Source organism: Contarinia nasturtii, unplaced genomic scaffold (assembly GCF_009176525.2).
Source record: "Contarinia nasturtii isolate CC-2019 unplaced genomic scaffold, AAFC_CNas_1.1 Cnas_scaffold_350, whole genome shotgun sequence".
NCBI classification, from domain to species: Eukaryota; Metazoa; Arthropoda; class Insecta; order Diptera; family Cecidomyiidae; genus Contarinia; species Contarinia nasturtii.
In genome coordinates this window covers 5,098,442-5,126,081 of record NW_022197705.1, presented here as the reverse complement: position 1 = coordinate 5,126,081, position 27,640 = coordinate 5,098,442, and the positions used below count along the sequence as shown (strand labels likewise).

General features: G+C 34.1%; 2 protein-coding genes across 2 annotated transcripts in view; one reads left to right on the top strand and one right to left on the bottom strand.

The window, feature by feature from the left end:
- LOC116338283 (cone-rod homeobox protein) overlaps positions 1–26,907 on the bottom strand; it is a 31,223-nt gene extending 4,316 nt beyond the window's left edge. Inside the window, exons 1-7 of the mRNA XM_031763424.1 lie at positions 26,756–26,907; positions 18,514–18,637; positions 12,804–12,920; positions 12,628–12,704; positions 6,459–6,563; positions 6,172–6,371; positions 5,918–6,097 (exon numbers count right to left, since the gene is read on the bottom strand). Coding sequence (XP_031619284.1) covers positions 5,918–6,097; positions 6,172–6,371; positions 6,459–6,563; positions 12,628–12,704; positions 12,804–12,920; positions 18,514–18,610 — 776 coding nt within the window. The 5' untranslated portion in view covers positions 18,611–18,637; positions 26,756–26,907. The remainder of the gene's footprint in view (positions 1–5,917; positions 6,098–6,171; positions 6,372–6,458; positions 6,564–12,627; positions 12,705–12,803; positions 12,921–18,513; positions 18,638–26,755) is intronic.
- Positions 14,688–16,028, top strand: LOC116338285 (spore coat protein SP96-like). Its single transcript, XM_031763425.1, has 4 exons — positions 14,688–14,782; positions 14,876–15,129; positions 15,249–15,268; positions 15,428–16,028. Exons 1-4 carry the CDS (start codon positions 14,738–14,740, stop codon positions 15,811–15,813), a joined length of 705 nt encoding a protein of 234 aa, XP_031619285.1. The 5' UTR covers positions 14,688–14,737; the 3' UTR covers positions 15,814–16,028.
- Positions 26,908–27,640: the final 733 nt, after the last annotated feature.

Genomic DNA, 27,640 nt, shown 5'->3' with positions numbered 1-27,640 from the left:
GAGAGAGAAAAAATGCAGCACATTCGTTTTTTCGTTCGATATTCGCATTTTGCTGAATAATTCTTCATCAACGATATTTTTTGGCCAAAAAAGCAGAGAAATCAAGAGAAAGAGAGAAAACGACAGAGATCAGTATAAAGATGTATGTACGATGCGGTTGTGTTCAGTTTTCAAGAGAGTAAAAGAGAGAAAATCGTAAAATATTTCGCATAAATATTTAAAGGGGTTGAATTTAAACTTCAGCCATCAAATAATACACATTACATATTTCATTCATGTATAGATTGTTATTTTGTGCATTTATGAGATACTCTTTTTATGATTTTTTTTTGTGCTCTTTAGATCTGGCGAAGGCGAGCAACAAAAAATGAGGACAAACTGTATCAAAGCACACCACATTATGGGGCAAAATGTGCAGAGAGAAAAAAATATTGAATTACATAGTCATTTTGGGCGATTTTTTTTTGCTCGGAAAATGGTTCACGATTTCGGTGTGTATTTTTGATAATAATAATATGAAATGTAGAATTTGTATTTCAATGCTTTTAAGTGAACAGTGTAACACACACACACACACACACACACACACACACACACACACAAAACAACAACAACAGAAATGTATGTATGGCAAGTCAAACCCCGAATGATGCATCCGTTGTAAGTGCGCGAAGGGTGAAAGATCAAAGGGAATTGATTATCATAAATTTGTAAAATTGTGCGCTATCAAAAAATTATTATTAATAAAGTGAGTAAGAGAGCGAAAGAGAGCTGGCATTCAATATTCCTTTATCTTATTTAAATTGTTGAAGCATCGGAATAATTTCTAATTGAATTTCACTTGGCATTGTGTATTCTTTTGTTTTGTTTCATGTGTTATAAAATGCAAATCAACGGTTGCTATTTTTGTTGCTAAAAATTAAATCAAGTCATATGATGGCGATCCCTTTGGATTACGACTTCGCAAAGACTTTAAACAGGTTTGGTGTACATGTGACGTCATCAAGCTGGAGATCAACTTTACATCCGATTAAAGATGAGATCAGTGCTCAAACAATAAAGAGCAGACGTGAGAGATAGAGAAAGAACAGCCATTTCGCCTTGGCAAACGATAATTGCCATTTATTTATTTATATTCATTACTTTATTATTATTCATAATGCATTTTTCAGTAGAGCAGCACGTTACAAACTTTTTCATGTAATTGCAAATTCCCAGTAATAATTGAAACATCCTGAGCGCAATTAATTGAATTTTTTCCATCATAAACTCTCAAGCGCACAAAGCTATGATGAAATAATGTAATAAATGATTTAGGTAATTTTTAGATGGGATCTCTATGTCGTCGCTGACTTCTTTTCGTTTTATTGAGGAAAAAGTACTTTGGCACACTTTTGCTTGTTTGTTTTGCCTGAAAACTTCCATCATCGTTTACACGCTCACAAAACACCTGAGTTTTACCAGGCTTAGACGTCCTCGGTTGTCGAATATTATGCATTTATTTATCGTGTTACTTTCGGAAATTTCGCATGAAAAGATGAAGTGTATCTGGAGCAGCAGTTACGTGCTTTGATACGTTTAAGCAAGTTAGAATTCAGAAAATGAACGAAAAACAGAAGACGATCGAAAGAGATAGAGAAAAGGCGAATGTAATTTCCTATGCTCTTTCTTGTTCTTTGTCGCCTAATTTGAATATTCGAGTGATGCCATCATTTCCATTTCGTCAATCGTTTTCTTTCTCTTGCTCTCTCTCCCTCTTCCTCTCTCTTTCTTTCCTTTCTTCCATAAACTGAATGCTTCTTCCACTCGTACGCACACAGAGTACATCCTCTGCGTGTTGGTATACAGAATTCATAAATGAATATATTTAATCTGCGCGTTGGATGTGTTTGTGTGTATGTGTCGTTATCGTTCGTTTTTCCTTTTGGCAAAAACAAGATCAAGAGCACGAGCGAAATGGAGAGAGAATGAATACATAATACATAATCCCTTCCTGGGTAATGGGATGTTTTTCACTCGTCGAAAATGAAAAATTAAATTTTCGTCGAATTAAATTGTGTGCTTTGGCATTCGTAAGTAAGCACATCGCGCGCACTCACACACATATAAAGGAACGTGGTGATGATGACGCTCGTTTACTGATTGCTACAAATTCTGTTTGTGTTTTTATGGAATTGAAGCAAAAAGTAAGCAGCAACAACAACAAAAAATCTCAAAACATTTTATGAAATGGCAAATGGATGCCACACCGTGAATTTAATTAAATAGAAGTTGGATAAATTTACGCAAAGCGGTAGAAGCAGACAGAAGATACACACAAAACTCTTCATTCTTTTATTGACTGTTTGGATATATGTTCTGTCGCCACACATACTTTTGCCCATTATCAGCCGAATGTTTCGAAACGTAATTGAAACTTCCATGTGCATGAGTTTATTCATGGGCCAAAAATCTTTCGGACGCGTCCGTTTCTTTTTAATAGGATAATGACACGAATGCATTATGAAAAATATACACACATTAAAAAGAATATACATGAATCACAGTTCTTCGCCGAAATTCTCAGTGTGCATTGAACGTCGTATGCTTATGTGAGTGTTCGTAAGATTGCTGTTTGCAAAATATTTTCGGGAAAAATTGAATTTATTCTTCGAAGGAGAGATCGGTCCAAATTACTTGACCATTTTAAAGTGTTACATCGCTTTACGTGGTTTTCTGCGTTAAATCTTCAATGGCAATGACACGAATTGATTTAAATTATAATGACCTTTCAGTGCGCTTGAAAAAAGAAACACGACATACGGACTTATGTTTTTTTTTGCCATTTGGAATTCCTTCTGACACTTGGATCGAACGAAAAAAAATGTACCAACAAATAATTGTGTACAATGTACAGTAGCAATTCGGGTGGCAAACAGCACTTGAGATTTAAATGGAACATAGGTTTCTTTTATTTGCGTTTAATGATGCTGAGTACCGTACTTCGAGTGATAGACGGCAGCCAATGTGTTGCGCTGTATTTATACATGAAACAAACATATTGAGGGTTTGCTTTGTTTGGTGTATTGAGCGCATTAGTGGTGAACAATCAATGAACGACCCCTCGTTCAATGTTTTGTCAATCTCTTGTTCGCTTCTTTCGTGTTCCTGTTGTTATTATTTTCCGTTTACGTTGAAGTGCATTTTTGTTCATGCACACTCTACACGCTCTACTATTAGTATGCAAACTGGGGTTAGTGGCTTTAGTTAGCTCTCTTTACAGTAATCATCCAAATAAATACGTTGTTGTTATTTTTTTCGCGATGATGACTTAAGACCCTCATAAATAGTCGGAGATGTTTAACACACGAAAATGTTGCAAGTGAGAAAATAATTGTTTTTGTTCTTCAGTTAATGTGGCTTAAGTGATGAACAAAAAAATGGTTATTATAAGGACTTTTGTGGTTGTTGTGGTCGTCACTGGATTTTTTAAAAACAATCTTCGGTTTTTAAATATCTTGACACTAGCCAATGTTATAAAATGCAAATTTTATATCGTTAAATAGTGTAAAAAGTGGCAAACAGTTGTGCACATTGTGTACCGCCCGTGGTGTCGGAAATCATTACGACCGAATAACCGCACACCCGCAAACAAACCAAACACATATATACCGTTCACTCCATTAGATGTACACACTCCTTTCATGGTTAACTAAAACTGTTTCGCATTTTTTTTTTTCGTCGAAAAAGAACTTGATTCCGGTGTACATGCACTCATTTTATGGACCAAATAAACTCTTTACATTAAACCATATCCTTTGGAATATTAATAGAATTTTTCATTTTTCTTGGCTTTTATGCGTCGACGGTAATTAATTTTCATGACAAACGTAAGAACTAAACGGGTAAGTCCATTACGGATAAGCCATAAGAAAATTGAAAAGTCGGAAAAATAAATTATATTGACACCCTTTTTAGTCAATTCGTGAGTAAGACTATTTCGCTCTCTTTTCCTTTCCGATTTACTTTCTCTTTTTATTCTTCTTTTTCAGTCTTTCACTCTATCTTACTTTTTCTTTATCGTCTATTGTTCTCTCTTTCTCTTCCATTGCTCTGTGATTCTCTTAGCCGATAGTAAGGAAACCACTAAATCAACGACACACAAAAAAGGCAAAGTCAATGGAAATGTATCCGGTTTTAGTTGGAAATCCTTGCGTAATAAATGAAGCGAAAAGAGAATGAAACTAAATGGAAATAAATCATTTGGATTCGATGTGGATCCATACACATATGCTGCCCGAACACTGACACATTACAATATAATATGAATATAAATTATTGCTATTAAATCGTTAAGATTTTGTGATTTGGTTGGTATTTTTTTCATGGTTGTTCTTTGCAGTGTCATGATGAAGACAGAATATTTCGCCTCGTGTTTCAATTATTGTATCCCATTCAAAAGAGAGATGAAAATAAAAAAAACAATGAGATAATGACATTGCGGACGTTGATAAATGAAAATGATATCTAAATTATACGCACATCAAATTCAATCAATTGGCGAAATTATTTTCGATGACTTTAAGCCAAAGAATTTTAATGCGTCGAAGGAGGAAGCAATACAGAGTTCAAACGAAGAAAAAAAGCAAAATTAATGCTTCGAATCGGAACAACAAATAAAAGAAGCAGCAAAAATGAATAAATCTTCCTCGTGATGGCGAGTATTTCGAAGAGGATTTAAGAGGCTAACAAATCGTTACCAAACATAAAACATACTTCCGCGCTCATTTTAAATGTGGCATACGCGCTAAAAGTAACAATTAGTAAATTTATTTTCATTACCCACTGTGAAAGCGAGTAGAGTAAATTTCAACTTGACAAACACGCAAATCGATCAATAGCGTAATTGACTTGTTACAATCCAAAGAATCCAATAAGCACAAATGAATCGGAGGTAAACCAGTTACAATTGATATCGTACTTTTTATTTAACCATTTCACTTCGGGGCACAAATCATCAGTGTTTGCTGTAATGTATCGAAGTGAAGAACGCCTGTTGTGTCAACATGCTGAGCTGTTTACACTGTACATCACATGCTCATCATTACATGGAATCCATCGCAAATGTCTCATTTTCATCTCAAAGAAACATTTTGTAACCAATCAAACATTACCATATGGCTAATGAAGTTGTTTTATCCAAATAATCGTTTGTTTCAAATGAATATAAAAATCACGTTGTATGCCGGCGCGCACATATAATATTTTATTAGTTTGGTTTCGTTTTGGAAGTTGTGCATGCACCCGAATTACATTTCCATTTGAATGCATGTACACACATACCAAGTTGATTGTCTTCTGATTTATTCGGTACACTCCCCTTCAATGGAAAAACCGGAAAATCCCGGTCGAAAATCAAACAAAGGAAATGATACAGTATAAATTGATGCGACATGCAAACAGTCTTCTTGCCTGCAATGTTTCTATGTCGGCGGGTGATATTTCGATATTCGTAATAATATACAGGAAAAATCACCATCATCATCATTGATGAAGTCGTCACAAATCTATCTATCTATCTCTCTAATGTGCCTAATTTCCTTATTTCAAGTTTCTTTTATGCGACGCTAGACTGCTTGATGCTTTTAGCATGAAAATGCGATTAGATTCGCTTCGATAATGTACACTAGTCATCGGCCCGATAATGTGCCATTCCGAAAATGCATAATGACAAGTAATAAAATTAAGATAAACAATCATAACATCATTCGAAAAGTGTTTATTGACCGTAATGAGCTTATGGCATGAATTTCAATGTTCGATGCCGGAAATACATTCACATTCATCAAAGCAACTAAATAAGAGATTAAAATCTGATTTTATTCATATCACCGAAACGAGAAAACGAAAAATGGGGATTTTTTTTTTTGTAACTTACGTGTCAGCAAAACTGTTGAAAATGCTATTGGCAGCGACACCATTTGTATTTGATAAAATACTGTTCGAACGTGAACCCAATGTCATCGATATCGGTGATGTTGCCAATGAAATGGGACCACCAACTTCGATCGGTGGTGAATCAGCATTCGGCGGACTGTTGCCAGAATTTTGTGAAGTTCTGTGCACGCATTCAATGAACATAAATCAATAATTCAATTTTTAAAGTAGATTTATTCAATTCGTCAAACTTACCGAAAACCAGGTGACGGCGAACCAACACTGCCGGAACACGATTGTGACATCGATTGATGATTGTGAATTTGCATCGATGACGATTGTGGTCGCTCCAAATCCGAATCGGTGCGAGGACTTTGCGCCGGTGCACTTGTGCTCAAATGCTCATCATCATTATCACCAATTATATCCGGCGAAGATTCACGACTCTGTTCGTTCTGTACCCAAAAAAGAAAAAGAAAATACACTTGAAAACACCCGGATTTCATGAAATCATCACATTAAATTGAAGCAAATATATTTACGCGATCGTTCAAAATCGGTGTATTGTCACCGCTATCACGTTTGCGCTGCTCTTCCTTCAGCCGCTCGGCTTTGCGCCACTTAGCTCTGCGATTTTGGAACCATACCTGGATGTGACACATTCAGAAAAAAACCCACATTAAATTTATGAAAATTAAATTATGTTTGGCGACAAGGGCGAGATAAATATATATCTATTTCAATTTAAATTGAAAAATTATACATCTCGTTTGCATTGCCAATGCGTAAAACAGAAGGAAGTAAAGCCAATAACGTGTAATGAATGTTTCCACTTCTTTGGGAATTATTAAATTTATGGTTGCATTATACGCAAAATTTATTTTCATCATATGCGACACCCGCAGCTGGTGTACGAGTACACACTTCACTCTTTGCTCTCTTGCCATTGCTGTCTGTACACAGAAACGTTGTTGCAATGAAATGCGATACCATATTCATCGAAGTTTGAGAACGTACATAATTTTCCATCACCCGGAGGCGATCAAATTAGTTGGCAAGAACTACGATCCCGTTGAACTCGAAAGACACAATTTTTCATTTGAAATTTTGTTCATTTTCGTTTTCTTCAAAAAAAAAAAAATCTTCAAAATAACTTTTTTTGACGATTTTTTCTATTTGCCGATTTGCTAGATAAATATTATGTTTTGTTGACACAATAGTGGAAACAAAAATTATACACTTGAATGCCTTCGACATAGAATTGTTGATTGGATTGAGATTCATTCACCAGTTGGCTAAATGTGATTTTAAGTAACTGTATAAATATATCAACAACTCAACGAATGGATAATGCGGTAAATTACTTTGTTTGCTATTCATCGATTTCAATGTGCGCGTTGAAAGAATAATTTACAATAAACGAAAAACAAATGTCATTTGAGGGTTTTTAGCGCGCAAAACAAATATATGAACACAGGGTTTGTATCTTTGAAAGAATGAACATTCGCACCGAGACACGATGATTTGTCAGCAGTTCATTGAAATCTGTCCGTTTGTGTTTTTGTTTTCACTCTCTCTCTCTCTCGTTCCTTCTCTTTCGCCCATTTAATCCATTGGAAAAAATCTCACCCCTAATATTTGTACTGGGCAAACAGCAATCCAAGTATGATACAAGTATAAACTGAAACATTTGCCAAACTAAACATGTTCGAAACGTAAATAAATTACCACAATAAATATTTTATGCGAACAAATTTGCTTTCATTCATTCGCTACAAAACCAAAAAATAATTACATTTTAAGTGTATTCATTATACGATTGCATTTTGTTTTATTTTCCATGTCGCAATCATTTCTCAACGACGTTTTTCTATTGTTGTCGTCGTTCAAGTCTTTACCAGTTGAAGTTCAAACTTGTGATTGAAAAATATGAAAAATTCGTTCACATTTTCATAAATGTTTGAGTTCACAATCACTCGTACCCCCTTCGAGGTAGTAAATAGAATGATATTGCGGTTTTGTCGATTACATGATTCAAAAAATAAAGATCAAATATTTGATATTATAAAATTGTAATCATTTTCAATGTTGACAAAAGAGGTCTATCGTTTATAAAATATGAATGCTATCATTTTCCTCGATTAAATGCTATAATGTTGCAAAGAAAACAAATTATACAGTCCAATGGATCATGAAATTGAATTAGCCGTGAACAGTAGCGGAAATAATATTTATACTCATAAATTTGTGGCCAATAACTCAACAATTTTCGCGCATAGCTCTCTTCATTTTTCTAACCCGAACATTTGCGCTCATTCTTGTGTGTGTTCGCGATGAACAGATGTGATCGTTAATCCATTTTCAGCCGATTGTGTAATTTTCAGCATTGATTACACAACTCTTTGCTTGAAATTATACCGAACGAATTCGATGTGATGCCCTCAAGCCACATTGTGGCCACGGATTAGCAGACGCAATAAATTAAACAAACGTCGAACAGAAGAAAATAGTTGGCGTTCTAACCCATTTTGTGATTTGATAAAGTACTCTTGCACTGGGAAATTTGATACTGTAACCAGTTTCGGTGCACCGCGGTAACCATCTTCGATATGCAACGGGTTGCTCGTTTAAAAAAATGAACTAGAACCACCTCTAAATTCACATGGCTTATGGGCATTTTGTTTTCGACGAAATACACTGTATGAAAGAAAATTGACGGTTTTTTTCCGTATGAAGGGAGATTTTTTTCCCATTTCATAATGGAATTTTCATTCACCACACTAAACAGACCTGTACGTATCGTTTGCCATCAAACAGAGAAGATTTTTTCAACCACAATCTGTTAAACAGATAAATGGAGAGAGAGAAAGAGAGTAACATTTCAAAAGTGTGTACATAAAATAAAAGATTATTGCTATAAATTGTTGAGTGAACAACAACAAAAAAATTGGATAAAACGTCCCTGTGTATGTGGAACTGGTAACAAATGTAGTTTAACAGATAATAATGGTTGTGCATCATCGTTACTGTCTATCAAAATCACCGGTTATGTGTGCTCATTTTGATGGCTCTGTCGGGGCCGAGAGAAACAAGAGAGCAATACAATCAAATGATACAAATAGATCTAATTTAATCTATTTGTACAGCATGCTTTCTTGCAAGTGTTAACGATTTTTATGAACCTTTCAAAGTGTGTTCATAAGCTGACCAAAAAAAAGACATGACTGATACAAGAAATGAAGGTGGTGCCAGAGAATTTTTTTCCAATTTCTTAATTTGATTGTGTTAGACGAGTTTCACAGTAAAATTGACATAATCGAGTCAATAAAACATAAATCGAGTCAATAAAACATAAATCGACTGAGAAAATATCATTGACTTTTGAATTCGGATCTAGAAAATATTCCTTTCAAAGCAAAATTCGGAAAATTGTTTATTACAATGAATTGGTTGAAGTTTAGTAATTATCAAAATGGAATAATTGCACACACGAAATAAGATGTCACTTTTTAAATAAAAAATCAAATATAAACAAAGAAAAAAAAAGATTCTGTGTAAAAGGCACACTATGGAACATAAGACCATGAGCCACTTCTCTAAACCTGTTCCAGATAACAAGATGTGTACAAACAAGTAGAACGGTAAAGTTATATAATTTCACAAGAGCTTGACGTGTGTACAAATTTGCTCACTGTGAAGGTGTCAATTATATTCGAAACGAAAACAGAACAGAAGAAAATAATTAATTTTAATTGAAAAACAAAGGATTGAAGCCGCTCAGTTTTGACATATAAAAGCTTGACAAATACAGAAAACAGCACACAGCCAGTGAACTACACAACAAACGAAATAATTACGTAGTTAAGTGGTGCAAAATGGAATCATAGCAATTAGTTTGTGAATCACAGCCGTTCGTTTTGGTGTTTGTGTGCGTGGATGGGGGGCGACATCGACATTGGCTGTGCACAATTTCACTCAGTTAATTATGTACGATGAGAGAATTTTCAAATATAAGCAATGCGCTTTGAAATACAAGCCAAGTACCCAATTAAGTATTTGCGCTTGATGGCGCTATGCGATGGCATGTTCAATGCTTTTGTTTTGCGCACAACTCTAAATTATTATTATAAGACTCGAAAAAACACATGCACACACTTCGAATGGAAGAAATCCAATGAAAACGGCACTGCATTATTTTTAACTGATGCTCACTGTCGTACAAATCACAATACGTGACATCCTTCCAGGCATACTAAAATCTAAAGAGTGCGCCCAAGTGCCACACACAACGTTATATCAAATCGAAAAAAGCAATATTAATATGAAATTCGTACGACGATTGTTTTCCATGAAAATGCAGTTTGAACGATCACTTTGGAATTTAGAGAGGAATTTTGTCAAGCAAAAAGGATATTGACATTTCCAAAAACATGAACTTTTGATTCACTTAATTTCACCATTTGATGCAAACTTGAATTCGATCTTGACTTGTATAACTAACGGTGGAACCAATTCTCTGGTTATTTCACAAATTTAAGGGTGTAATGTAAATGTTTATTTGATTTGAAAATGAATTTTTGCCATCACAAACAAATCGAAACGCGAATAAATCACTCACAACAGCAAACGCGCATCAAAAATTTAGAGAAAATTTGACATTTGATATCTTCATCCATCATTTTAATGCCGTTCTCTATTCTTGAGTTATTCAATTTTCGAGCACTTCGACTCGCACAGGCTGAGTATAAGTGTGTATGTCAGTCGTTTTCATTTTTTTTTTGTTCATGCCACTATCTCTCAATCCAATGAAATTTGATATGTTTATTTATTCTTGTGTTTTCAGGTCACGTGCCGTCAAATATCTCATCTGCCACCGCCATTCGTACAATCATAACTTGATTTCATTTAATCGCCTAACACGATACAATTTTCATTTTAACAAACGGACAAAATAAATAAATTTTGACAAATTTTCGAAATAAAATTACGTATGGTGGTTCTAAGGGTGGGAAAATTCCGCAAACAATTTTGTTTCATTCAAGTGTCTACCACTTACATTGCTCAATTGAATCGAAAATTAATTTCGAACAAATTAAAATTGAATCGAAGACAAAGGTGAACATTTTATGCGTGAGAGCACTTTAACGTCGTCTGTTTTGCTATTTTTAATTGACGAATGAAAATGACTGTTTACGTATTATAAACGAAAAAGACAAACGGCGCGCAAAAACACCACAGGAAACATATCGAGAAAAGGTTGACACTGAGTGTGCAATGTGTGCAGTTTTGCAAATGGGACAAGTTTCAAATCATTCAGTTTTGCAAATGGGATAAAAAACAATTGAATTTTTAATTGCTTCTAAAAAACATTTTTTTTTTCGTTAACAAACATGCGCTTTGTTCGAAACGACTTCAACACAAAACAAATACGTTATTTATTCAATGCACTGAAGGGTATTTTAAAATTGGAAAAAAAATTGCGAAAAAATTGTTGATATTTTACAATGCGAAATAAAACAAAATGTTGTGAGAGCGAAAAAAAAGTGTGATTTAATTTTAGGGGTGAAATATGTTGCATTTAGCCAAATGCGTTTACAGCCATTAACTAATCCGTAATATTTGATTCGATTTAATGCAATATTCCAATACAGTTGTAAGTTTCTCTTGGTCGTTAGCCATTTAGACACGGCATCAAATTTCATCGAACGAAGAAGACTTACATCTCTCATCATGTGCTATGATTGAATTTGGTTTGGTATTAGTTGTAAAATTAGCTAATGGTTTTCATGCGATGAAACAAAAAACAACATTTGATAGTCGTCGTTGTCCTTCGATCAGATAAAAACCGAATACTAAATGAATTACCGACGGTTTTTTCTCTCTTTTTTTCTTGTTCAGTCGATAAGTTCATACTATGTACTGTCGTTGTGGCGCATGAGATTCAAACACAACCATGCCAGCAGAGAAGAAAAATATCATGATGGTGTTTGGATAGATGCTTGTAATCTTGCCACACGTTTGCGAACTACATGAACATGTGTTAACCCACATTAATTCCCCGAAAATCAAATAATCCGATCAAGCAATTTGCTCATGGTTTTTACTGTAAAACTCCCAATTTGAGTGAGTGACAGAGACCGAATTTGAAGAATAGATGTCTATCTCCATGAGATAGATTGCAAAAGTGAACAACGCCGACAGCAAATTCGAACTTTTCCCGATTATTTTGGATTTAAAACAAATAAAAGTTTATTCCATAATATTGCAAAAAAGTATGACCATTATAAATATTCTTGAAACATTGAAAATGTTTATTTAATAGTAAACGTTAGCAAAATATATTGGTCAAGTTTGTAATTCTCGTTCACTTTCAAAAATGTAGAGCAAAGTTTGGATATTCGAGATATGTTCAAGTTGTAAATAAGCGTTAGCACTGGCCATGGTATTGGGAATACCTTAAATTCATGTTAACGGGACTAGAAGCTGGGAAGATCAAGAACATGACATTGCATTTTCATGTCAAATACAAAGCGTATAATGAATAGCGCAAGTTGCACTGAACTTCGGTGTGCCTGTGACGCAGATATATTTCAATCACACACACACGTTTTGGATTATTAAATTTATTGTGACCTGGCCTTGTTGCTTATTTTGCAAAAATGTATATATTCATATGGCTTACAGTTTTAAATTAAAAATCTATGCATATACCTGCACTCTGGCTTCGGTAAGATTTATTTTCATGGCCAAATCCTCTCTGGTGAACACATCCGGATAGTGAGTTTGTGCTGTTTACATTTATTGAGCGAACATAGATAAAAGTAATATTACGAAATAGATCAAATATAAAAAAAAATAAAAAATCAATTAATTAATTTTCTTTTTACCAAAAGCCGTTTCGAGCTCTTCGAGTTGTTGGAGCGTGAATGTCGTACGATTTCGTCTTTGCTTTCGTCGTACGAACGTTTCATCGTGTATGGCCGGATGATATGAGTAACTTGTATCTGAAAAATGAAGAGAATTTTTTTGCATTATTAGCGCTGCCAAAACTGACAATATAATTGCGTAAATTCAATCGTTTGCTTTTCATAATTTTAACGACCAATACCATATGAAGCATTTAATTGGTTCTCTTTATTGTCGATAATAATCGCAATTGAAATTTTATTTAATGTCATCACTATGCATACCAAAAATAAACAACATGGAATGTGTGTTCGATGTTTTTTTCGTCGAAAACAGATCAAGTAATAAAAATCTAAATTGATGCAATAATCAAATGAAACGAAATATACCAGACCCATTATTTAAATGTTTGCCATTCAATTTTGTGATGTGTATAGATTGCTTTCCAATCAAAATATATTCACAGAAACCCCAACGAATTCCCAGAAATTGATTTCCATTTCAATTTGACATTACCTTTTTGTTTAACACAATTGATGCTTGAAGTGTATCAACGAAGAGAAAAAAAACACTTAATAAATTCACGCCATTAACTCTTTTATCTTCGCGTACATTGTCGCTTTGTTTTTATTCAATTTTATGGAAATCATCTATAAATTGTATGTGCACCATATAATTTAATTAGACGATAGGCGCGTGAACGAACGAAACATAAAATGCATCAATTGAATCGTTTGCGCGTTTAAATTGGCTGTAACCAAATAAATGCGGGCTTTAAATGTGTGCTAACGCACATCGATTCGATTCACATTTTAATTCATAATAACAACAACAAAACCCGTTCAATGCGTTTGTGTGCGATGTGCGACCAAAGGTTTTGTATTTCTCACTTGAATATCTTTAAAATTGACGCAGATATGGAATTTTGTCATGCAATCGAGCGCGCATATTCCATCATATTATAACATTAAATGTGCATGTAATGAAAAATTGGATATTAACATTTATTTATCATTTATTAAAGAGAATTATACACTCTTCTACCCGTTTAATTCAATTGGATGAGAGAGATAGCATGTTTTTGGTCAATTAAATAATTGTTCCTCATAAAAATTCACATTTCATCAACTCATATCAATCGAAATTCGACAAAATAAATAAAATGCTGTCATTGACATTCACTTTCATTTTTCTAAAATGAATCTCCCGCTGAAAGAACATCAACACGGATTGGATTACTCATTTAAAAAAAAATCTGTAGAATTAAATCTTCTGAGTAAAAATTACAATTCATTTTTTTTTTTTTGAAAAAGATGAGTCGCCTCTAACTGCGATATTGAAATTAAAATGTGAAATATTTTGTCTTTCGAAAATGCAAGCGTATGTTTGTACGAAAAAGTGATAAAAATGCGAGAGAACACAATTCTAAATCAATTGCGAAAAAGTGTCATTACCATGTCGACACATTTTTTTGCATATGCAAACACAGCTGAAATTCGAATTGATCTAACTAACTTGTTCTATTTCTTTTGCAGGCCACTTTAGAGATTCAAACCACGTTTTTTTGCATGTTGAAAGTTTGTTCAGCGATTTTGTGTGCAAACTAACTGACTGAATGAAGGTGCAGCATTATTGATCAAATACATTCTATTGTGTATTTTTTGTTCATATTCTCTTCTAAAGAAAGTAAATGGAATCGAGACAAATATTATTAAAAAATACCATGGGAAATGTAATTGACACATTTTCTTCCAAGCGCCATAAAAATATTTATACAGTTTGATAAAACAGGAATCAATATGAATAGCAAATAAAAGTAAATACATTTTTCTTCAGCGAAATCATATAAATGCCACAGAGAAATCGATTGAAAATATCAGTCACTTTTTGGAGTTGCCCAAGACCATCGAATACAATGAAAATTGCATTAAGTTTTTTGTTCGTCACGATTGTTTTAACCGTAAGCTGTATATTTTTCTTATTTTAACCATTTTTTGGACCAATTTTCACGTATTTCTTTGAAAATTGGTGAATTTTTTTCGTCGGGATTTAGTCATTTGCAGATGGATTTGCTGAGCCAGAACCATATGCCGAAGCTGAAGCTCTTGCAGAACCGATACCGTTTATAATGAGAAGAATGAGACAGAGTTCATCGAATTCCAACCCATCTTCAGGTTCCAATAGAGTTCTAGTGAAACGGTGTCGTTGTCGTCGTAAGAAGTGTCCAACAACAGTTGCATCTTCATCGTCATGCAAGAAGAAATGTAAATGTTGTAGACGAAAAAAACAAAAAAGAACCACAACAAGGTAATTCAATGAAATTAATGAAAAGAAATTATCAAATTTCATTTGAATTTATCGACATGAAAACATTCATAACTATACATTTTACCTTTTTAATTATCTTTTTATCCTATCTTTTGCAGTTCGACGACCGTTACAACAGGTAAGAAAATAAATTAAAGATTCATTGCACAAAAATAAATCGATCTTATTAATCAAATATATTGTCAGAAATTGCAAGAAGAATTATTTAGAACATTTCCATTTCTTGTTCAATTCTCTTCAAATTCAAAGTTACTAATCACTTCATATCACTTCATAGCATCCACTGCTGCAACAACAGCCGCAACAACGGCCGCGACAACGGCCGTAACAACAGCCGCGACAACGGCAGCAACAACGGCAGCAACAACAGCCGCGACAACAGCCGTGACAACGGCAGCAACAACAGCCGCAACAACAGCCGCAACAACAGCCGCAACAACGGTCGCAACAACGGTCGCAACAACGGTCGCAACAACTGTCGCAACAACTGTCGCAACAACGGTCGCAACAACGGTCGCAACAACGGTCGCAACAACGGTCGCAACAACGGTCGCAACAACGGTCGCAACAACGGTCGCAACAACGGTCGCAACAACGGTCGCGACAACAGCTGCAACAACGGTCGCAACAACGGTCGCGACAACAGCTGCAACAACGGCTTAAGCCAAACAGCGTTTTTGGCCAACAAAATCTGCACAGCTATCCGACGATTTTTCTGAACAATATTCCGAATATGGTTATGACTCAATCTCTTTTCACTATTCGTCCATATTTATTCATAGAATGTAAGGTAATCGAAATGCACTATAAAATAGCCACTTTAATCGAAAATTGTATTATCTAATTCGGTTCAAATAAATCACTTTCTGAAATAACTATATGCTAATTGATTTATATGGATTCAATGACAAGCGAATATTTTTCAAACAAAGAAATATGGTAACATTTTCGATGTTTCAATGGAGGTAATTAAGCGATGCAGTGACACATGGAGATCATATCTCGGGTGCACAGGAAAAAGGGGAAAATGATATGTATTTGGATATATTTAATCTGGATCATACTAAATATTTGATTAAAATGTATGTTAGTTATTGCAATGTGTCACGCGGTCTGTACTTTTTTGTTAGTGGATGATGGTAATATGTTGATCGTTTCGTTTTGCGTTTCGCAGTATGACACATTTGTATATATTAAGTCTGATTTAAATTAGGTTAACATCAATTTGAATTAAATTTTCATGCCCTGTTCTCTTTTTATCTGTCTCAATACAATGTTTTCTCGATGGTTTGTCTGTGTATATGTGCGACATGCCGAAGATTCGCATTCTTTCGCACTTTTAATGCCATGAAGAGATACACATTAAAATCCGCAGTGTTATGATGTAAAGTGCGTGCCACATTCATTTACTTTTCGTCATGTTGTTGTGACGCCTTGTCAGTTTCGATGTGATCTGATGTGATGTTGGCGCAGAGATCAAAGTGTTTATTTCCAGTGGCATACAAACTGCTTATGTTACTACAAATGTGTCGATTCTACATTTGGGAAGGAGAGCAAGCCGATTCCATTTCATATAGAACGGTGAATGAACGAACGAGAGCGAGTGCAAGTGCGAGAGAAAGCAAGAAAAGTGGTTTTGCAAATCCTATTCCCATCAGACATCGATTACGAATCGATGCATTATTAAATCACAAATTCGACGCCATTCAAAGAGCGCGACTAACATACAACAATCAATGGTATTCAAGGGAAAATGTTCGAAAATGCATTTTGTTAAAATCGATGGTATATACAATCAAACGTTGTGCTATCATGCACATCAATTAAATATTGGTCAATTGGAAATTTCATCAAATTTTCGATGGAATTCTATTAAAGCTGAAATCAAATGAAATTTGCGAGAGTAAAGTTTTCAAGTGGCAGTACGGTTTCAATCCATGCATAGGCATGCAGGGTACATGGTGCTATTGGGTCGATTGATTTTCAACCACATTCACATCGATAAACTCTCTCTCTCTTTTTCTCTCTACTTCTGCCGTCCTGTCCCTTTTTCTCCTTTCTCGTACACTGCCACAAAAAGCCGATAAGTCAGAATTCAATTGTAAATCTCAATTTATAGATGGATTTGGTGGTTTTACAATGAGATGCGAAATGCTGTACCCATTTGAAAATGTGTTGGTAACATGCTAATGACGTATAAATTACCATCAAATTTAAAAATTAAATTATACTCTCTCTTTCTTCTTTTGCTTTCTCGATGCCAAAATTGAAATGGATACAAAAAGCCACAAACTGTCTGATGAAGAAAAAAGAGTAACGGTTCCCACTCGTTCTGGCATTCGTCAAATGAATGCAGGAACGAAACGAAAATGAAATGTTATTACAACTCTAACGCTGTGTGCCTTTTGGAACAGCTTTCCACATAACTTTTAACTATTATTGCATTAAAAGAACGACAAGGGTTTTTCGCCGAGTTGAACGTAAGCCATGGATGGTGTGCACGATGTGGATGTTCATCTTGTGTACGCGCGTACACCAAAAAGCAAACATCGAATCAAATGAACAAGAAAAAAAAAGAAGCAAAAGATTCGAAGTGGAATGGGAGGCGTTTCGAACGTTGTCGGTGAGTGAATCGACAAATTTTTAACACGAACAACGACGCAATGATATCAAATCGTTGGATTTTGGTATTTGTGTTTGAATGTATTTTGTTGCGAATCCTGAATATTGGTGGTTGATTTGTAAGCCTCGTTACTTGGATTATTCGATTATGGGATTTATTTTTAGGGTGAACATCTATATATCCATCTATCGCCAATGAAAACTTTGTTTTTCGAGACATTCGAAGGAAAGGAACGAAAAAGAAAAAAGTCCGCACGGGTTTCAAATAACAAACTTTCTGAGTCGTCTGCTATTAAGCCAGCCGTCGTCTACGTAACGAGAAATTGTAAGCGATGACGACGACGTAGTGAATACAACTCTAGATAAATTGGTTAATTAACGGACATGTCATAATTATCGACGATCATCACCATGTCCAATTGTGTTGTTACTTATCTAATTTGTGCGAGGCAATTGAATGCATGGCTAATTGAAATTATGATATAATTTCATTTGGGCATAAATGTGCATGGATCCATATTGTATTGTGGTATGTACGGCGCTATTATGCATATTGCATGTGCAATTTGTTAGTAAATGAAATTTGCATGTTCATTATTAATGACCGACACAATCGTTTGTTCTTGAGAACATATACACATCTGCGCAGATTGTGAAACTTAATAACTTTAGGAAGCAGTCTATGACACAAATGAAACCAGGGGCTTTTGCCAATTTCTTTTTGAGTGTTTATTTACTTACATGGATGCGTCGATGCAAATGGATACTCCAGCGTTGGTAGTCTTGGCTGATGTGGCCCTGCAGGGTGTATAGATGGTGGACAATGGTAGCAAAACATTCCTCTACCTGCGTTTGCAGGGCTCAGCTGCAATAAAATAGACAAAACAATAAATTTTCATATTAATTCAGAGTGCACGATTCAATAAACCGAACATTTGTGTGGTATGCAAAGAAAGGTAACAAAAAAATATTAACAACAACCAAATCGGCTGTATGACGTTTTTGATGAACGGAAAACCACACACAAAAACATTCGTACTTCAATCATCAAAACAGATTGAAACAATTGTCTGATAACTGAATGAACTGCTCATTGCAGCAGTAGATCGCGCGCGCACTTTTTTGATTATATGTGAAACAGAGATAGTGAGAGAGACAGAAAGGGAGAGCATTATCAAATATGAACATTTCAAAGGTGAGCGAAAAAAAGAGAGCAAACAACCAACATAGAAAGATGCAGAGCAATGGAGATGGAATAAAAGAGATAGAAACAAATTAGAAGCGATCCAGAATCACATAGCGCACATATGAAAATGATATTAACAAGCAAATGCAATGAAATTACATTAAAGCTAATTTTGTGCAAATTTTGCGAGCGGATTCATGATATGAATGTATGAAATTGGACCTTATTTTGTGTTTGCACGAGTCCATTTGCATGCCTAAAACGAAAGACAAGGCCGTCGGTGTCGGTCGATGTGAATGAAGTGAATGGAGTCCGTGTACCAATTTGTGGCAGATTTAATTTTCAGTGAATTGGTATATCGGTTTAATGTGATCTCTCAGCCATATCAATGATCTGCTCTCTTTCTTGCTGTACATTTTGGTTCCGTTTTTTTTTCAATGCAGGCGCAAACACGACCGCGCTCAGTATTGAAATTATGCTATGTATGGCATTGGAACATGTGCACATGTGCGCATACTGCATATAAAACTCAAACTAATACCATTTGCCGCGGCCAATTTTTTTAATAGAATATTTTGCATATCGTATACATAAAATTTAATTTGGATTTCAAATTGCATTCGGAACACTCGTTTATTCAGCATGTTGGCTCTTTTGGCCAATTTTCGTTTACAATTTGATTTCTCCGGTCAATTTTCAGCGAAATGATTTATTATCATTGCTCATCCTGTAAAATGTTGATGCATTCGTACACTTATGATAACACTTCACACCAAAAACTTCTTTCTTATATTTATCATGCGAGTAATTAACGTAGAGGACATTAAAAATTGGTCACAAACAGAAATGAAAACGTTACTGGCCAGTTCAATTTTATTATTGCTTCAAATGCGCATGCATATATAAATGTATTTCGGTTGTGCTCATTTCATGTGCAAATTGAATGAACATTTGATGCAAGGATACAGGAAAAAATGGTGGCAGTGAGAAAAATGAAGACCGGAAGAATTTTTTCAATTTTTTTTATGGGATGTGAGAGTGAAAATTTAATTATAATAATTGCAGAATGACTGCAGGAAGAATTTGTTTGCACGACGTTGAATTAGCAAATAATTATTCATTGAATGACTCATCAACTTTCCTACTAATGCTATTCGAATCATGTAAAGCGGAATCCACTTGTTCTAACAGTTTTCTCAAAAATTCGACGCCTTTAGCCAATTATTTGAAATAGAAAAATGTTTTTCGTATCATTTTGTCGAAATCGAATTGTACTTACAAAGAAAAATTTACATTTATCAACAAAGATTGATCTAATTGAATGCTTAAAAGTCCGTAAAAATGATTGAATTTAATTGGAAGGCAACTCGTACACACACATATACACAACCATTCAATCAAAATGTAGAACGAAAACAAAGCCCAACACACACACACAGAGAGAGAGAGACAGACGTGAACACTCGTTCATGTATCGCGTTCAATTCGCATGAAACGGCTTGGGTTTGGTTATTATATGGTTGTTTTATTTTATTAATAAATTTCATAATCAAACAATTCCATCATCATATTTATAAATTAGCGTAAATTGAATTTGATGCGCCGCGTCAACTAATAAACAAAAATATTTGGTATGTGTAAGCATATATGATGCTATGGGTTGTAGCAGCTCTTTTATTCATTCACTCTTTGTCTCACTCAAAAATACACGCGAACATGACACTTATGGAAATGATATACATGAATAAAAAAGAGTGTTTTTTTTTCGTTTCACGAAAAACGAAGTTGTGTAAAAGACTGAAATGCATGATGGACAATTCATCGCGTGTTATTAGTTGAAAAATTTCGGAATATTATTTGCCTCTCTGATGAAATGTCAACCGAGTCAAAATCGTATAATATCGCTCGCGAAATAAAAAAAAAAGTCGAAATAATTTAAAGAAAGAAAAAAAAAACTGTATTAAAAGCACTCTCTGGGCCTTTCTCTCTCTCTTTCTCGATAAAACGCTTGATGGAAAAATGCGCGCGAACGCAAACACACGATTTCATAAATGAATTGACTCCCAGCTAATGCAATCGCATGATTGATGCATAAACTTACGGAATGTTCATTCCATCAATTTTTTTTGACAGAGAATTTTGAAACGAAATAGCTCGATAAAATGTTGGAAAAAGACAGAAACTGAAACGCAAAGCAGCAAAGAGATGAAATTTCGTTGAATGAGTTAATAAAATGCAATTGTGGCGACCATCATGGTTGCAAATTGACGGCAGTGAAAATGAAGAGTATTTTTTTTCTTTTACTCGATCGCATTTTTTCAACTCCAATTCGTTGCCTTTGTGTCAATTTGGATTAAATTATAGAGTAATGCTTTTTCCCCATCCTTTTCAACTTTTTCATTCCTCGTTCGTGTATTCGAACACTTAATTCGATTCATTCGACATGGCATGCATGTAATTTGTCTACAATCGAAGTGATGCTGCATGATGTCACCGATTTCGGTTTATTCTAATGAATTGTTAATTAATCAACTTAATTCATAACTTCATCATGTTAGTGTGTTTTTTTTTTGTTCGAAAGGAGGAGCCATTTCCATGGGTATGACTGCTTTCGCACAAATTCTTTGCAACTCGGACTTTGTATTTTCAGCATTCCAACCGGATTGTTTCACATCGTTTCATACATAAATTACACATCATACACATGCACACTTCATCGACATCAACAATAAATTATTGTAATTTCTAATTGGTTCACACACTGTTCATTTCGGTTTAGCGCACGACAATTTTCGACACACAAGCGCATAAATAATTAATTGAAATTGTGATGGATGAAAAACAAAAAAAAAAACAGTGCCCATACAGTACAGCTAACGATCGTGCGCCAATTGGATGCTGCTGATGATAGAATGCTGATGTTAGTTCGGTCGTTGCGCGAGACCAACAAATTTACATCAAATTGAATTAGATGCGCGCGCGCGCGTTTATTATGCACGAAAAGAAACGCAATGCCGATTGATTCACTTTATGTTTAACATATTTAAAATTGAAACAAACCGACCGACTAATTCAAATTGTTTCGAACACACACAGATACACACAGCGATAAAAAAAAATATGATGCAAATAGAACTTAATAAATTTATTTTCGTTTTTAATTCTTCAATTCAATAAATGAAAATGGTTGCAAACAAACCGAAACATTCAAATAGAGCGGCACCAACGAATCATTTTGGAGACCAGCGTATATATTTATTTACTCTGTCAATTGATAAGCGCGGACACATTCTAGCACTGAGATATGTGTATTCGGAGGCTCGACAATTCAGAGACATTGTATTAAAGGCTCGAGGCATCGTTTAACAATCGGTGCGGTATCTCAAGCCAGCAATAGAAAGCCACCAATTAAGCTGATTAATCGAAATGTTTTCCGTTGACTCCATTCACGCAAACCCATTTACAACGAATCCTTTCTTAATAATTGATTTTGAAATACAATTTTGTAGCGGGTTTCGTAAGTGGCTCTCAAAATAATTACATTACAAATGGCGCAACTCGGTCGCAAAAAAAAACGAATGATTTGTAGTCAACACAATTCATAATAATAATTTCCATTCATATATCTCAGGTGCAAACAGTTTTTTTTTTTCGGCAAACAACGAGGAAAACCATTTAAAAAATTAACATCGTCAAATTGCAAAAATGAAAACCTCAACATGCACCGAACAAACGAAAGATACACACATTTTACTGTGGTGAATGTGTCGCTAACACAGTATTTCATTTAAATGATGATAAATGCAATCCAATCCAATTCAAAATATTTAATATTCATATATGAAATACAAAATTTACCAAGTTCTCTCTTTCCCACACACTCACTCACACACACATATTGTGATATATCGCCCTCTGTCTACCACGGCTACTGGGCTGCCGCCACTAACAGATGGAACGAGTCGACAGTCGTTAAACAAATGCGACACAGCAATTATATGATTGCTTTTGTAATTTGATCTGGTTACACGTCTCTTCTCCGATCTTCTCGTGCTGCTCTCTTACCTCAACCAGATACTCTGGTGTGTTTCACTTTTCGTGCAATTTTTCATCAAAAATTCCAAATGGAAATTGATACGGAAAGAATTAGATTTTTGAATTTTCCCCATTTTGAACATACTAAAATTGAATTAGACTTCGATTTTATTTCAACTCTCAAAGGGATTCTATCAAAAATTTCTTTCGTTTTCATCGTGACATTTGATGGTTTTTATATTGAGAAGGATATCATTTAAAGACAGTCTTTGCGTAATATTTTTGTGGCAACCCACACACACACACATTTATTTATATTACTTCAAATGTCGAGCGTATTCGGTGTTATCATTTCGAAAATAAATATGTTCCTTATATGTTTTGATGAAGTGTCCATTTTTTTGCAAGCATCGTACACAATTGCATTTCAATGAACTTTTTTTCGGTTTTTTTTCTCTCTTCATTGAATACGTTCAAATATTTTTGAAGCTTGACAATGAGTCTGCATCAAAATTTGCACTTGAACATCAAGACACACTTGAGGTTAACACGAATTCTGTTAATGAACAAAAATCATTTATTAAAACTATTAAAATATTGTTCTTTTCCATTAATGCTCAAAATAAAATGGTATGCATTTGTTGTTGACGATGCCAAAGATAGTGTGGTAAATGAATTAAACCGAATTAAGATGTCGCGAAACAATAAACAAAAGGTGGTAAAATTCATGCCCCGAAAATTCCATTGAAAATGAAGATTTGAATCTTTTCATACCTTCAATATAAAAGACCTCTTAACAAAAGGAAGTGCTTTTTATTTTCGCATTCAAAATCTATTTATTTCAATCGCGCATATTTGCACATTCCAAATTTCAATGAGTTTCGATAAGACATCGGTGTAAATAGTTCTTAATTCATCCAAGATCTTTTCAATTAAATATGAACAGACATAGAAGGAATGCTTAAATACGTTAAGAAAACTCGTTATCGTCGATATAGGGTTTATGCATATTTAATTTTTGTTTCTGTTTCGGCAAAATTATTTCACTTAACTGCAGAAACAACTTAAAATATTTCCCATTAAATATTAACGATTCGATATTTATTCGAAATGCATTTTGATGATTTAAATCAATAGTTACATATCATGAATCTCATTCTGCTCATCAATTCAAAGTTCAAAATAATTTCACGTTCTGCATAATTTCTGATTGTCTTAAGTGATTCGATTATGTGCGCATAGCCAAAGTTCCAATGAAACTGAATTTCAATACTAATTACAAAACATCGAGGGTATTTTATGTAAATTGGGTATAACTATTTCTCGATAAATCCGACAAAATGCGGACCGATTTCTTTGGAATTTATTTGAATGGTTCAAATAAACGTGTATTGAAGTAAATTCATAGAAACGTGTCAAATTAAATTCGGACCATTGGCGTTATAGTTGAAATGAAAATTGTGAAAATGAGGCGGCGGTGAAATCAAACTTATCGAATTTAAATATGCATAAATTGGAATGCTTTGTGCACGGCAAAACCGTTCACCACAAAGAATTCATGTTAAAAATATCAAAATAATCATCGAATGATTGATAGATTGAGGTGAACCATTCGGCTACAACAATTTCAACATTGCAATTGGTGATTTTGTTTAATACTTTAATGATGCCATTTATCGGGAATTTTCTCTAATTTTCCGCACAAACGTTATATTGCAAGTCAATCAATTCAATACCGATTGAAATATGTGTGTGTATGTTTTTGATTTTCTCTAAATATTTCAATAACATGTGCTTTCAAATGCACGATGTCATTTATTTTCAATTTTAAATTATGTTCAAATATTTAACAGTTTAATATTTGTCATGTACAATAATAACAATTTACATATCAAATTATCAAATTCATCAAAAGCATAAATTGCAATTGGCGCAGCCGATTTTGTATGCCGGTACTCGAGTAATTGATTTAGATTATTCTTTTTTTTCTCTTTTAACATTTTAAAATGGCACACATTTAAATATTTCCTTGATGTTGATCCATATGGTAAATAAGTCTCATTGTGTTATACCGTTATGGCGAAATCCAATATACATAAAGCTAAATGTGTTGAAGTCAATTAAATTTGGAAGAAAAGTTCAGAAGAGACGCTCATAATTTGTGTTTCATTTTTGCACCAAATTCCATTCATTATTCATGAAAAAAGAATGAGTCGTCGTTAAAACTTGGGCATTAAATATTTTTCCCTCGTATTTTTGGGAGCAACGATAAGCATTTAAATTCTGATCTTTTTTTAAAAAACATTTTTGTCTCTCATGTTCTAAACAAATCCATTCGGAAGCTTCTCCGATATACTCTGTTGCTCAATTAATTATTCAACATATTAAAGCGCTTTGAACATTTCGCTTTTTTCATTTTCTTCCTCTTTATCTCTCTCTCTCTATGGCTCTGATTTAATTTTCCATTTCACATGATCATCATTTTTATGCTATACGATGAGTGTGTGCATGTCCGTGTGTTGAAAGCGGATTTCAATTAGTGTATATTTTCCAAACCGAAATTCATGAGAGTTAAGTCCATTTATTATGAAAATGATGCATAATATGTCGCCACCTGCGGAAAGGTTTTATCCGGTATATGAATGGTAAAGTGAATTAAAATCCATACATACATGTGTTTGCTCTCTATCTTTTATTCGTGTTAAAAGAGCTCGATTGACCAACGGGGTCGAATGGACACAGATTAAATCACGGACGAATGACATACTCATAGAGCGCGAGTGCAAACATCACGATGAATAATAAGGGATTTTTTCAACATTAATTTGATCGTTATGTAATCATTTTCCCGATAATTACTTCCCTATATAAATAAGCATATTAACATTCGGTTCATGTAATTTTGTATACGCTCGTTTGATAGTCGCATTTAAATTTACGTTTTTTTTACAATTTAAATACGCTTGTTGCCGTCACCGATGTCATCGTTTTTTTTCTGCAGCTGCAATCACATTTATGCACGGTCAATTTGTTGCATTCATTCCAATTTCGCACAAATACTTTGTTGTTGTTGTTGTTTATTATGGTTGATTGTCGTTGATTCAACCACATTTTAATTATTTAAAATCAATTTTCGTAATGCGAACAACCTTGTTAATTGATTAATGAATTACATTTAAATAAATAATTTGAATGCGAAAAAACATGAATATTGCTGATCCGATTAGGAGCGAATAAATGAATATAAAAAAATCCCGTTAAATATCCAATCTGTACTCATTTATTTGTCATTTTGGTTTATGAACCAATATTTTGATTTTTTTGTCATTAATTAGTCGTTTTTCGACCAAATATATCAATTGACAGGCATGCACAATTTTGGGTTTTTTGCGATTGCATTGGATTTTAAGTACATTATCAAACTGATTTCAAAGTGATTGAATCAATTTATTTGAATAATTGAGGTGAACATCCATTTGGAACATTTTTTGATGAATCGATCCATTTTTTTCTGACAAAATTTGAACATTTTTTGAATTTTGAAAAAAATCTGTCAATACTTTAAGAAATGTGCGGTAAACTCAATGTTTAACATTGTTTGTTTGAAGAATCTTGATTTCGTGATGATTCGAATCAAAAGTGATCGGGATGTCTCTGATTTCGGTGATTTGAATTAATTCGAAAGGAAATCTATATTAAATCGAAATAGTTCCTCGGACAAACAAAGAATTAATTTCAGTCGATTGAAACTGTATGGTTTACCTTGTTTCCGTCGGTGAAAATGGTTGGGCTTGTTTTATGCGCGTCGGGATCGATCTCCCGTCGCTGTTTTCCAGATAAACTAAAAATGACACTGCTCTCACTGAACGAATGTGAATCAATTCGTTTCCTTGTCCCCCGTTTAAATACTTGATTTTAATATCACTTTACACTTATGTCTTAATTTATCCTTTTCTTAAATCAATTTAAATTTTTTGTGCGAACTATTTTGAAAACTTTGTATCTTTGTCTTCAATTATTTTACATTTATGTGTTTTTTTTTTTACTTTATCTCAATTGTTAATCTGTTCGTTTTTAATATACCATCAAATATAGTTACTACTCCACGTAAATGTTTTTAAATAATTTTTTCAAACTTCAAAACACTTAACAATTTCAGGGATGATGAAAAAATGTATTTGCACCGTAAGATGAATTTCACTATAAAAAACATCCAATGCTGTATTAACTATTAAAAATAAAACAAATTTGGTGTTCGAAGACACTATCTAACGGCCAAAATGTACACACGAAAATGCAGCAAAATTCACACGAAAAAGAGTAACTCGATGAAAAGAATCGTGTGCACATGGAACGACAGCAGCAATAACAATAATGAAACAATCGCGTCAATCGAGTGCTTAGACGTGCAAAGCCCAAAACGATGCCGAAGAATCAAAATCAATTTATTTAGATGATATTGAGAGAGAGGAGCGGTTGTGTGTACATACACACATGTATACGTGTGTGCGCTTCAGTTCAACAGTATATTGCAATAAGCACACAACCATCGAAAACAAGAGCATAGCACGCTTGTGTGTCTCTTAACATTCGATTATTCGCTTTTTTCTCACTCAATGCCCGTTTTTATTTGATAGAAACGACAGC